Consider the following 13760-nt stretch of genomic DNA (forward strand, 5'->3'; position numbering starts at 1 on the left):
ATACAGACAGTCCTAGACACTTAAGATCATTCAACTTACGACTTTTCAACTTTCTAATGGTGTGAGAACCATATGTATTCAGCAAAAACCATACTTCAAATTTTGCATTTTGATTGAAAATTGTTTATACTAACTTCCTTGTAAAATAGGCCTGTGTTAGGTGATTTTGCCCAGTTGTGGGCTAAGGTCAGTGTCCTGAGCACACGGAAGGTAGGCGAGGTTGAGCTGTGATGGAGGCGAGGTGTATTCAGTGCACTGATGTGGGCTCCTGACTTCCGATGGGTTTATCAGGACGCTACGCACTGTAAGTCGGGGAGCATCGGTGTCCACAGTCGTGTATGTACACTTATACATATAGAGATAGTTATGTACATATAAATGATATTTCTTTAATAATTAAAAAGAAATTACACTTTTAAAAGCCAGAAGACCAAGCACTCGGGAGGTTCCTCTTCTGCCGTCCTGTTAATGCTGGGTTCGGGACTCCACGGGCAGCTTCTCTGTCTGCCCACAGGACCAGAAGCGGCTGTCCACCCTCCTTAATCCCGTCTGTGTGTCGGTTGATGCCAAAAGGCAAGCTCTTCCTCCCTGGGTCACTTTCAAGGCAACTGAAGAGGATGCAGCCCTGCGTGCCTGTCCCTGGCTGGCCTCCAGGAGGGAGCCCTGGGCTTCTGGGGAGCTCTTTAGAGAATCCCTGGATTGTTCCTGCCCCTTTACTCTGGCCTTTAAAGGGCATCTCTAGGCCGGGTGCAGTGGCTCATGCCTGTAATCCAAGCACAACGGGAGGCTGAGGTGGGAGGATCACATGAGGCCAGGAGTTCAAGACTAGCTTGGCCAACAGGGCAAAACCCCATCTCTACTAAAAATACAAAAAAAAAAAAAAAGTTAGCCAGGCATGGTGGCACGCACCGGGAGGCTACTTGGGAGGCTGAGGCAGGAGAATTGCTTGAACCTGGGAGGTGGAGGAGGCTACAGTGAGCAGAGATTGCACCACTGCACTCCAGGCTGGGCAACAGAGCAAGACCGTGTCTCAAAAAGAAGACTAGAGAAACCTCAACAATATAGTGAAAATAATTTTAAGGCTTTAATAGCTGACACCTAGAAACAGCCTCTGTAAACATTCCAGAGTATTTTCTTTCAGGTTTCTTCTATGGTTACATATAAACACACTTTTTTGTTGTTTGTTTGTTTGTTTGAGACGGAGTCTCACTCTTTCGCCCAGGATGGAGTGTAGTGGCGTGATCTCAGCTCATTGCAACCTCTGCCCCCCAGGTTCAAGTGATTCTCGCGCCTCAGCCTCCCTTGTAGCTGGGATTACAGGCGCCCACCACCAGGCTGGGCTAATTTTTTGTTTGTTTGTTTTTTGTTTTTTGTTTTTGTTTTTTGAGATGGAGTTGTGCCCTGTCGCCCAGGCTGGAGTGCAGTGGTGCGATCTGGGCTCACTGCAAGCTCCGCCTCCTGGGTTCACGCCATTCTCCTGCCTCAGCCTCCCCAGTAGCTGGGACTACAGGCGCCCGCCACCACGCCCGGCTAATTTTTTGTATTTTTAGTAGAGGCGGGGTTTCACGGTATTAGTCAGGATGGTCTCCATCTCCTGACCTCGTGATCTGCCCACCTCGGCCTCCCAAAGTGCTGGAATTACAGGCGTGAGCCACCGCGCCCGGCCAAATTTTGTATTTTTAATAGAGATGGGGTTTCGCCATGTTGGCCAGGCTGGTCTCAGACTCGTGATCTCAGGTGATTCGCCTCCCAAAGTGCTGGAATTACAGGCGTGAGCCACCACACCCAGCTTAAACACGCTTTTTAAAAAGGGATTCTGCTATTAGTATTGTCTAGTTAATCGGACTGTGACTAGCTCTTCAAGCCCTAGCCTGTCTAGCCACACCGTGGTGGCAATGGCTGCGCGCACAGATTCCGAGGCATGGATAGACCATCATCCATTTATCACCACTGATGGACACTCAGATTGCTTCAGTTTTTCTTTCACTGTAATAAACAACACTAGAAAGAACATTTTTGCGCAAGCCTGTGCACTTTCTTGACGATTTATTTAGGTAACTTCCTCTTAGTAGAACAGCCACAGCCACCAAAGTGCTGTCCTAATGCAATGCACAGTGTTGCGCTAAGTAAAAAAGTCAGCAAATCCTCTCCTGTGTAAGGCTCCCCCTCCAGTGGCTTTCCATTGCACTAAGAATCAAATCCACCCCCCTCCCATTCAAGGCCACAGCTGCCTCGGCCCCTGCCCGCTTCCCCACCCTGTCTGTGCATCTTCCTCCTACATTTCCACCTCCCTGGTCTCTCTGGTCCTTGACTGCACCAAGATTGTGCGCACCTCAGCGCTTCTGTACCTACCGTCTGGTACCCTCTGGGCTCTTGTGCATTCCCGGGCTGTGTTTAGACTGAAATGGCCCCTCCCTAGGAAGCGTTCTCCACCATCCAGCCTGCGCTTGTCCTCTTGCTCCCTGATGGATCTGTGCCATTTGCCCTGACTCATCACCTTCTGAAACTGTTTCTTGCACCTGTTTTGCTACTTCTCTTCCCACCCCAGACTGTAAACTTCCTGAAGGCAAGAGCCTCACTGGTCTTACTAACCCCGCCTCCCTGATGCTGCCCAGCTCCTGGCACATAGCAGGTGCCCAGTAAACACTGGTTGAATGACAGACTTTGCTGAGTTCAGCAATTGGTTCAGAGCTGGTTGAGGGCTTTTATTTTCTTAATTGAGACAGGGTCTCACTTATGTTACCCAGTTGCACCACTGCACTCCAGCCTGGGCATCATAGGTGAGACCACGCAGCCTCACCTGCTTGTGAGTGGCTTGTGATTGCACCATTGCACTCCTGGGCTCAAGCAATCCTCCCACCTCAGCCTCCCGAGTTGCTGGGACGGCAGGTATACACCACATCTGGCTAATGTTTTTACTTTTGTAGAGACAGGGTCTCACTCTGTTGCCCAGGCTGGTCTCAAACTCCTGGGCTCAAGCAGTTTCTTACCTTAGCCTCCCAAAGTGCTGAGACTACAGGCGTGAGCTACTGTGCCCTGCCTGAGGGATTTTTAATACCCTTTATCGAAGTTGTTCAGTGCTGTTTATGAAAGTTGCTTGACACACTTGATAAAAAGTCCAATAATTTTTATGAAAATTACCCAGAAATACTGCAGCAATTTATACTCCTTCAGGCATGTATGGGAGTGACAAGCTAATCCAAAAAGATAACCAGAGGGCAAGATCTGGGAAAGAAGGGTGGGAAGGGTGATAATTTGATAATTATCAAGCCACACCCGGTATTCATCAGACACATGCAACTACCAACTTCCCCAGCATAGCTGGAGCTTAATAACTGCTTGAGGCATGAACGACCCGCCTGAAGGTGGGGAATTTTTCTTGGCAACCCAAACCTGTGGGAATTTTTATCTGTGGCAGTGGATGGCACCAACATTTGATGCTGCCTGTTGCACGGTGACATCCTGGGTGGTGTCAGCACATTCTTTGATGGGTTAGGAAATACTTGCCCAGCTTGTCAGGGCCTGCTCTTACCTCCAAGGTGGGCAGGTTGTTTAATGCGGTGTGTGGTTGTCCAGGCAAGACACCCAGGGCCCTTGGGCTGGCAGTGTACACATCTGGACAGCAGCCTGAATGACTCCCTTGTCCCTGCACCATCCATAGAATCTGCAGACCCATAGTAAGTCAGGAGGGACACAGTCCCCTGGTAATTTTCCCCAACGTGGCTTGCCCCCCATGCAGAATAACCACAATAACTTGTGGCCCTGGTTGATTCTCCCAGGACGTTCATTTGGACAGATAATTCAGGGAAATCTTACATCCCCCAAGGCCTGAGGAGGGCCCTGGAATCTGAGCTTTCCAGAAACCAGCAGGGCCTCCAGGGTCACCCCAGCCCCTGGCCACTCTGTCTCCTCTTGGTCCAGAGCCACCTGCGGCCGAGCGTTCTGCCTGGGTCTTGGCCCTTGGCGTTTCTTCGCAGCTCCATCTCTCCGCATGCTCCCATCTGATACACATTTCAAAAGTTCAATTCCAGGGTAGCCAAAAGCATGAAGCTGCCATGGAGAAGGGCTGAAAAACAACCAGGAATTGCAAGCAGCCTGCTGTCAGAGGACTGCAGATCTTACCGGGCAGTCTGAGGGGCCGGGGTCTCCTGGCTAGTCTGGCAGTTTCCGATATGGGGGCTCTCTTTATTTGGAGTGGGGATCCTAAAGGAAACCTTGCCCGTAAATCATGATTAGACTGTTAATCTTATGCTCAAACTCCTTCATCACGAGCAAGATGCAAATGAAAATGATATCTGGATGCCACTCCCTACCTTCTATTGGTCAAGAACCAAAAGCAAGACATCACATGGCACCGGGGGGCGTCGCACAGCCCTACTGTCATTGTCTGGGCAGTCTGCAGGTGTTATCTTTATGCAGGGCAGGTTGGCAGCTGTCAGGATGCAAATGCATGTCCTTTGGTCCAGCAGTTCCACTCTTCGGAGCTCACTCTCAGGCACCCTCACACAAAGGCAAAAAGTCCCATGGGCAACAATAACATTGTTTGCAAATGTAAAAAATTAGAAAACAGGGGCTCAGTGGCTTGCCCCTGTAATCCAGGCACTTTGGGAGGCTGAGACAGAAGGATTGCTTGAGCCTAGGAGTTTGAGATCTGCCTGGGCAACATGGTGAAATCCCATCTCTAAAAAATACAAAAATTAACCAGGCACGGTGGTGTGCACCTGTGGTCCCAGCTTCTGGGGAGGCTGAGGTGGGAATATCACTTGAGCCCAGGAGGTTGAGGCTGCAGTGAATCATGATGGCGCCACTGCACTCACACACACACACACACACACACAAGCACACACACACAAGATTAGAAAGAACTAAATGTCCACCAGTAGGGACCCCGTTAAATATAGCACTTTAGTACAATGTAATACTATGCAGCTGATAAAAAGAATGAGTTCTTTCTGTATAGTAAAGCAACAAATCCCAAGATATATTATTAAGCTAAAAACGCAAAGTGAGAGTGCTATGTCTATGGTAGTATGTATATAATATTTGTGTGAAAAACTGGGTGAGGGAAAAAAATATAGTAATTGTTTACATCTGCATAAGATGTAAACATCTCTCCTCTGGGGAGAACTTGATACAAAAAGACAGAGTTGAGAGGGAGCATGTTTTTTGCCTTTAAAATCTACAATAATGTGCGAGGATTGTGTATTCAAAATGTGCGGCTATGATTAGTCTTTTCCATTTTAATTTCGGTGTGGAAAGAACACTCCTGGTTGCACTTTTTTTTTTTTTTTTTTTTGACAGAGAGTCTTACTGTGTCGCCCAGGCTGGAGTGCGGTGGCGTGATCTCAGCTCGTTGCAGCATCCACCTCCTGGGTTCAAATGATTCTCCTGCCTCAGCCTCCTGAGTTGCTGGGATTACAGGCACCTGCCACCACACCTGGCTAATTTTTGTTTTTGTATTTTTGGTAGACATAGGGTTTCACCATGTTGGCCAGGCTGGTCTTGAACTCTTGACCTCAAGTGATCTGCCCGCCTCGATCTCAAAGTGTTGGGATTACAGGCGTGAGCCACTGCACCCAGCCCTGGTTGCACTTTGTGAACAACGCTTTGGGGTCTACAAGGCACCATGCTGCCTTCTAGAGCACAATTCCAACAAATGTGAGTTTGCAAGATCAAATCGGCTTTTATTAGCAATTCGTGTATCAGGCAATATCCCGTGTACAGAACAGAAGGTGTTCCCATGAACTGAGCAGCGAGGGGAGGTTTCAGAGTCAGCAAAAGGCTGCATGCAGAGAGTACAAACAATGAACAGGCCAGGCGTGGTGGCTCATACCTGTAATCCCAGCACTTTGGGAGGCTGAGGAGGGCAAATCACGAGGTCAGGAGATTGAGACCATCCTGGCTAACAAGGTGAAAATACAAAAAAAATTAGCCAGGGGTGGTGGTGGATGCCTGTAGTCCCAGCTACTCGGGAGGCTGAGGCAGGAGAATGGTGTGAACCCAGGAGGCAGAGGTTGCAGTGAGCAGAGATCGTGCCACTGCTCTCCAGCCTGGGCGACAGGGCGAGACTCCGTCTCAAAAAAAAAAGAAACAACAAAATTCAGATGGGTCGTCCCAGTTACCTTCCTTGTAGGATTAAAGCAGGGAGGCCACACTATCCTGCTTGCTCAGATGGATTGGAGCCCTTTGGATTGGTTGCTACTGTGTATCTTCTACTTTTGGAAAATCGGTCCATTGCTTTTTTTTTTTTTTTTTTTTTTTTTTGAGACAGAGTCTCATTCTATTGCCCAGGCCAGAGTGCAGTGGTGTGATCTCACTCACTGCAACCTCCACCTCCTGGGTTCAAGCGATTCTCCTGCCTCAGCCTCCCAAGTAGCTGGGATTACTGGCACCTGCCACCATGCCCAGCTAATTTTTGTATTTTTAGTAGGGGGCTGACTGTGTTGAGCAGGCTGGTCTCATACTCCTGACTTCAAGTGATCTGCCCACCTCAGCCTCCCAAAGTGCTGGGATTACAGGAATGATCCACCGTGGCTGGCCTAAAACCAGCCCATTTCTAAGTTCAGTTTGATGAGGGGCACCTAGCAGGGCAACTCCAATCTGATTTGGTTTGGTCTGTCGGCCCTAGCCCAGTCCAAAACAACGGCCTCCCGTCAATTTAACACTCCCTGCCTCCCACCTTCTGGGTCTCCTCTCCAGCCTGGCCCCTTCCTGGACCTTCCCCCATAACCCAGGTACCCCCGAACATCGGCACTGTCACAGAACATTCCGGAAAGTATCCTTAGAAGTCCACAGAGGCAGGGCTGGACTTGATGGCTTACGCCTGTAATCCCAGCACTTTGGGAGGCTGAGGTAGGCGGATCACGAGGTCAGGTGTTCGAGACCAACCTGGCCAATATGGTGAAACCCTGTCTCTACTAAAAATATAAGAATTAGCTGGGTGTGGTGGCGCATGTCTGTAATTCCAGCTACTCGGGAGGCTGAGGCAGGAGAATCGCTTGAACCCGGGAGGTGGATAAAAATAAAAAATAAGCCCAAAGAGACTTAGCGACTTGCCCACCGTTACACAGTTACTAAATGTTAGTGTGGGGATGGAGACTCGCATCTGGAAGATGCGCTCCAGAGGTGAGATTTACAGAATGCCAAAGCAGGATGCATGGGAAATCTTCTTCCCAAAAGCAGTGTGCAAAAACAGCTGTTTCAGGACCCCAGAAACACACCACAGAGGCATACAACAAACAGGGAGGTGTTTGTTCAAAAAAATGTGGAGCTCAGGTAAGAACAGAGGGATCTGTGGTGTCTGAGCCTGGGACTGCTCCTGTTCACCCCCATCAGTTCCTATGGCTAGAAGTTCTACGAGGATGGGACTGTGCCAACCAGCGGTTTTCTTGATTTAAAGCAGAGCCAGGAAAACCACACACCTCTGGCCGCTGTCAGAAACAGTATCAAACCTGGTGGCCAAGACACAGGAAGGCCAGTTAGTCGAAATGTGCAGTTATCATCTGGGGCAGAAAATCGGGGAGGATCTAGAGAATGAGACAGCCATGGTGGCCCTTGGTAAGCTCCCAGGCATCCCTGGTGTTCCAGAAGGCTGTGCCCACAGCAAGAAGATCAAAGTGGGCCGGGCGCGGTGGCTCAAGCCTGTAATCCCAGCACTTTGGGAGGCCGAGACGGGCGGATCACGAGGTCAGGAGATCGAGACCATCCTGGCTAACACGGTGAAACCCCGTCTCTACTAAAAAATACAGAAAGAAACTAGCCGGGCGAGGTGGTGGCGCCTGTAGTCCCAGCTACTCGGGAGGCTGAGGCAGGAGAATGGCGTAAACCCGGGAGACGGAGCTTGCAGTGAGCTGAGATCCGGCCACTGCCCTCCAGCCTGGGTGACAGAGCAAGACTCCGTCTCAAAAAAAAAAAAAAAAAAGAAGAAGATCAAAGTGGGAGGGGGCACTTAGGCTTCCCAATCCTGAATCATCCTATACAGTGACAATAATCAAGATGGTGGTGCTGACATCAGGACAGACAGAGATCAAGAGAACGTGATCGGGCCTGGTACGGTGGCTTATGCCTGTAATCCCAGCACTTTGGGAGGCCGAGGTGGGAGGATCATGAAGTCAGGAGTTCCAGACCAGCCTGGCCAACGTGGCAAAACCCCATCTCTGCTAAAAATACAAAAATTAGCCCAGCATGGTGGCATGCCCCTGTAATCCCAGCTATTTGGGAGACTGAGGACAGAGAATTGCTTGAACCTGGGAGGCAGAGGTTGCAGTGAGCCAGTATTACACCACTGTACTCCAGCCTGGGCAGCAGAGCAAGACTCAGTCTCAAAAAAAGGTTAAAAAAAAAAAAAAAAAAAAAAGAACATGATTGGAAGTCCATAAATAAACCGTCACACTTCTAGTCAATTGATTTTGATAACAGTGCCAAGACCATTCAGTGGGCAGAGAATAGTTTCTCAACAAATGATGCAAGGGCAATTAGATATTTACATGTAAAACTGTGATGTTGGACCTTTGCCTCACACCATATATAAAAATTAACTCAAAATGGATCCAAGACTGAAATATAAGAGCTAAAAATTACAGAAGTCTAGGAAAGCAAGTATAAATCCTTCATGACCTGGAATGGTTTACTAGATATGATGCCAAAAGCACAATCTATAAATGAAAACAAATTGATAAGTTGAATTCTATCAAAGTTTAAAACTTTTATGCCTTAAAAGACACCATTAGGCCTGGCATGGTGACTCACACCCATAATCCCAGCACTTTGGGAGGCTGAGACAGGAGAATCACTTGGGCCCAGGAGTCTAAGACCAGCCTGGGCAAAATAGTGAGACTCTATCTGCACAAAAAATAAAATGTATCAATCAGGCGTGGTGACATGCTACTCAGGAGGCTGAGGAGGGAGGATCGCTTGAGCCTAGGAGGTCAAGGCCGAAGTAAGCCATGATCATGCCACTGCACTCTGGCCTGGGTAACAGACCTTGTGTCTAAAACAATTTTTAAAAATTATCTAACACTGGATTGTGGAGATGATTGCACAACCATATAAAATCTCTAAAAACCGTTGAATTGTACACTTAGAAAGGATAAGTTTACAAGGTATGTTACACTTGAGAAAGCCGGTTTGGTTTTTTTTAAAAACAGAGTCACACTCTTGCCCAGGCTGGAGTGCAGTGGCAAAATCTTGGCTCACTGCAAACTCTACCTCCCAGGTTCAAGTGATTCTCCTGCCTCAACCTCCAACTAGCTAGGATTACAGGGGCACACCATCATGCCTGGCTAATTTTTTTGTAGAGGCAGGGTTTCACCATGTTGGCCAGACTGGTCTCGAACTCCAGACCTCAAGTGATCCACCTGCCTCGGCCTCCCAAAGTGGTGGGATTCCAGGTGTGAGCCACTGTGCCTGACCAATAAAGCTTCTTTTTTTTTCTTTTTTTTTTTTTTTCAAGACAAAGTCTCACTCTTGTCCCCCAGACTGGAGTGCAATGGTGTGATCTAAGCTCACTGCAACCTCCGCCTCCCGAGTTCAAGTGATTCTCCTGCCTCAGCCTCCTGAGTAGCTGGGATTACAGGCGCCCACCACCATACCCGGCTAATTTTTGTATTTTTCATAGAGACGGGGTTTCACCATGTTGGCCAGGCTGGTCTTGAACTCCGGACCTCAGGTGATCCGCCCGCCTCGGCCTCCCAAAGTGCTGGGGTTCCAGGCGTGAGCCACCGCGCTTGGCCTAAAACTCTTTTTTAAAAATCGTCTTTGATTAGCTGACGGATTTAACTCCTCTTGTGAGAGGGCGGTTTTTACTAGCTGTGGGACCCTGGGTAAATGACTTCATTTCCTGGTGTCTCCGTTTCCTCCCCTGTGAACGAGGGATAACAGCTCCCTCCGGAGGAAGGTGAAAGGCGGTGAAGCACCCGGCATGTGCAGTGGTGCTGAGATAGCGCGTTAATCTCTCCCAAGACACCACTGTTCCGGTTGACAGGTGGTAGTGAAAGCAAGCAGAATTCTCGGAGGGTGAGTCCAATCCAGACAGACTGGGGCCAGCACATCCCTGAGTTCAAAGGAAATAACTTAACAGCCCTGACCTAGAATCAGACAGATGCTCATGTGCAAAGAAAATGGGACTTGCCAGCTGTTCTCAACCCAAGGCAGGCTCTGTTTCTGGTGGCTGTGGGGAAGTGTCCCTTGGCCATGGCTCTTCCACTACGGGATCAAGAAGGGGACACCCAGGTCTCCCTGCCCAGCCAGAGTTCCTGCAGGAGGCCCTCCGGATCTCTCAGTAACGGGCCCTCTTTCTTCTTTTTCAGCCTGGGGACTCCTCGGGATGGAAAGGCCTTCCGGATCTTTGCTGTCAGGCAGTGAATTTCCAGCACCAGGGGAGAAGGGGCGTCTTCAAGAGGGCTTCGGGGTTTTGCTTTAATTTTTATTTTGTCATTGTGGGAAGGGGTATATGGAGAGTCAGGAAGCTTCCTTTGACTGATGTTCAGTGTCCATCACTTTGTGGCCTTTGGGTGAGGTGACATCTCATCCCCTCACTGAAGCGACAGAATCCCAGGGTGCTCAGCTGGACCCCTGGTGCCCAATCCTGCTGGGGCCCCAGGGTCTCCATCTGGGTGCCCTCTCTCCTTTAGAGATCTGACCTGTCTCTTAAAGGGGACAGTTGCCCAAAATGTTCCTTGCTATGTGTTCTTCTGTTGGTGGAGGAAGTTGATTTCAACCCCCCTGCCAAGAGAACAAACCATTTGGAGCTCGCAATTGTGAAGCATTCACAGTGTCGGAAGCGGCCTTTCGAGCAAGTGCCGGTGAGTTTCAGGAATGAGTAGAAGGTAGTTATTTAAAAATAAAAACCACAGTCCGTCCCTGCCAACAGAGAAAAATAGTTTTAATGTTTGCTGGTCAGACAGACAAATGGGCTAGAATAAGAGGGCTGGGGGTATGAGAGACCCCGGCTCTGCCCTGGCACGTGTCCTTGCTGGCGGCCTGCCACGGGCCCCCTTCAGTGGCCGCGTTCAGGCCGGCTCTATACACAGCAGTGCTGGTTTATGTAGAGTTCAGCAGTCACTTCAGAGATGTATCTTGTCTTTGTCAGGTCCTTCGTCTTTGTGGCCCACCTGTTTTCTGCCGTGACCTTTGGTCCCATTGAGGACTAAGGATTAGGACCCTTTCTTTACCTCCTACCCGTTGTGGCTCCCACCCTGCCTCAGACTGGTTTACGTGTCCTGGTTCACACCCAGGACTTTTCTTTGCAAGCGATCCTGTTTGAAGCCCACTTCTTAACTCCTGGTCTCATAAGGTTCCACTGAGATGAGATGTCTGGGAACAACCAAAGAAGGGCTGCTCTTTGCTCCTTTTAAAAATGACAATTAAATGTGCAGATTCCCCATGTACCCAATGACCTATTTTTTCAGCTGTGGGAGGAATGGAGTCTTTGGTACATTCCTCCCCGAGGTTAGCAGCTCAGTTTGTGGTTATGAAACCGTCCTGTGGCCTCATGACAGTGAGAGATGGGAATACACTAGAAGGATCTCTTTTCCTGTTTTTGTGAAACGACTCTTGCCAAACGTTCCTGAGGTGCTGAGGAGTGTAGTACGTCCTGGCTGCCATCACTGTATAAAAGTGCTTCATGAGCCCAGACCAAAAGCCCACAGTGAAATGAAATACCCTTTTGTAAATAGCATTTTTTTGCAGAAGGTGAAAATTCCACTCTCTACCACCAGGCCAGCCAGTAGATCACTTTGGCGAATGCTAGTGTCAAATTTGATTCAAAATATTTCTTAGGCGAAAGAACTAGCCGAAAGCAAAAAACTAAGATACTGTAGACTGGACAAGAAACTCTACCTGGGCACCTAGGTGATGGCTTCTTTCTTTGATTGCCTTTCTAATAAATGCAGAATCTGAAGGTAAATAGGTTTAAAACAAAACAAAAACCCACCCCTTTTAAGGAGTTGGCAAAAAGCAGTTCAACTCTGAGCCTGACTGAGCTAAAATTTGCAGGATTCTATCTGCGCTTTGTGCATTGTAGGCTAGTCGTAATTCATAGGTACTGACTCTTCAGCCCCAAATGTCGGAGAGGAAGAATTTGGTCAGCCTGTCAGGTCGTGAGTCCAGCTACCACCAAACATCTGGGAAACTTCTGGGTGCTGGGTGCTCTGCTGCTGGACTTTTGTGGCTGTGTCTGTGTCTGCAAGATAAATTAGATCACCTAGTGTGGTTTGCCAAATGAGTGAAAAGTCCAGGACAATCCCAGTGGTCTCACTTCCAAAACATCCCACCCAAGGGGGACTTGAAACTTCCATTGTGAGTTGACCCCATCATTTAAAAATAAAGTCCCCAGGTTCCTTAACGCCTCCTTCACTGGGCCTTCCTAGCAGGATAGAAAGTCCTCGCCCAGAGCAGGACCTGGCTATCTCTTTTTTTCTTTTTTCCCCCACTTTGAGACCAAGTTTCACTCTGTTGCCCAGGCTAGAGTGCAGTGGCGTGATCTCCACTCATTGCAACTGCCGCCTCCCGGGTTCAAGTAATTCTCGTGCCTCAGCCTCCCAAGTAGCTGCGACTACAGACGTGAGCCACCATGCCCGGCTAATTTTTGTATTTTCAATAAAGATGGGCTTTCATTATGTTGGCCAGGCTGGTCTCGAACTCCTTACCTCAGGTGATCCACCCACCTCGGCCTCCCAAAGTGCGGGGATTACAGGCATGAGCCACTGCGCCCGGCCATGGACCTGGCTGTCTTTATCATCCCCACAAACATTTTGAAACTGGAATATTTGTCTTCAGCAAATGGAAACAAGACTATAAATTATAAGCCCTGTCCCTAGCGCCACCTCTCCTGTGTGTGGACTAGAGCTCCTCATGCTATCAGCACTTACCCTGTGTTTAAAAAGATCTTGCACCAAGCCAATGACGTTCCTGGCTCTCCTGCCCCCAGAATGAACATTTTCGGCTTCCTTAGGAGTTTTGCCCTACTGTATTCCAAAGCGTGTGCTGGTTTCTCATATTGTCTGTAGGCTCACTCGGCCCGCAGTGTATGTGTGTGCTTTTTTCTATGAAAAATGATGTATTTTGCTACTTCCTGTGTACAAAGTTTTATTGTAAATGTTTTTTGTGCTTTGCATGAACAGGGGCCACGTTGTTGCAATTGTTTCAGTAAAACTGGTTTGATTTCTAAAATGTTCCTGTAACATATCTTTTATGAACAAATCTGAACAATTTGTGAAATAAAACTTTTAAAACCATCTTTCAGGCTCTGGCCTGTTTTGTGTTGGGTGCTTCTCCTAGGATGTCTCATATACGCGGAGATGCCAACAGCCAGGGCCTGGTGGAGACCTCCACCCCATCCACGGGAAGGAGGGAGGAACTTGCCAAAATGCACATTCAGGCTCAGCAAGGCTGGGATGGGGCCAGGGACTGTCAGTTTCTTGCAAGATCCTGCTGACGCTAATGCTGCCAGTCACCAGATCACATTCTGAGTGGTGTCGGACTCAAGGCCATTCTGTCATTGTCTAAGCTCCGGCTGCCCTAACAAAATACCATAGACTGGGTGACTTAACCCACAGAGATATCTTCCTCACAGTTCTGGAGGCTGGAAGTCCAAGATCAGGGTGACAACAGCGTTGGTTTCCTCTGCGGCCTCTCTTTGGTTTGCAGGTGGCTGCCTCCTGGCCATATCCTCACACGGCCTTTCCTCTGGGCATATACACTCCTGGTGTCTCTCTCTCTTATAAGGACACTGGTCATACTGGGTCTGGGCCCTACCCTTA

At 48.8% G+C, this 13760-nt stretch overlaps 1 protein-coding gene across 2 annotated transcripts in view; it reads left to right on the forward strand.

The window, feature by feature from the left end:
• The window catches only part of CRISPLD2 (cysteine rich secretory protein LCCL domain containing 2), an 89569-nt gene extending 76334 nt beyond the window's left edge, over positions 1-13235 (forward strand). For both annotated transcript variants that reach the window (XM_007994241.3, XM_007994242.3), the window contains exon 15: positions 10308-13235. In XM_007994241.3, the coding sequence (XP_007992432.2) occupies positions 10308-10362 (55 nt within the window). In that variant the 3' untranslated portion in view covers positions 10363-13235. The remainder of the gene's footprint in view (positions 1-10307) is intronic.
• The last annotated feature ends 525 nt before the right edge of the window (positions 13236-13760 follow it).

This window comes from Chlorocebus sabaeus, chromosome 5 (genome assembly GCF_047675955.1).
Source record: "Chlorocebus sabaeus isolate Y175 chromosome 5, mChlSab1.0.hap1, whole genome shotgun sequence".
Lineage (NCBI taxonomy): Eukaryota > Metazoa > Chordata > Mammalia > Primates > Cercopithecidae > Chlorocebus > Chlorocebus sabaeus.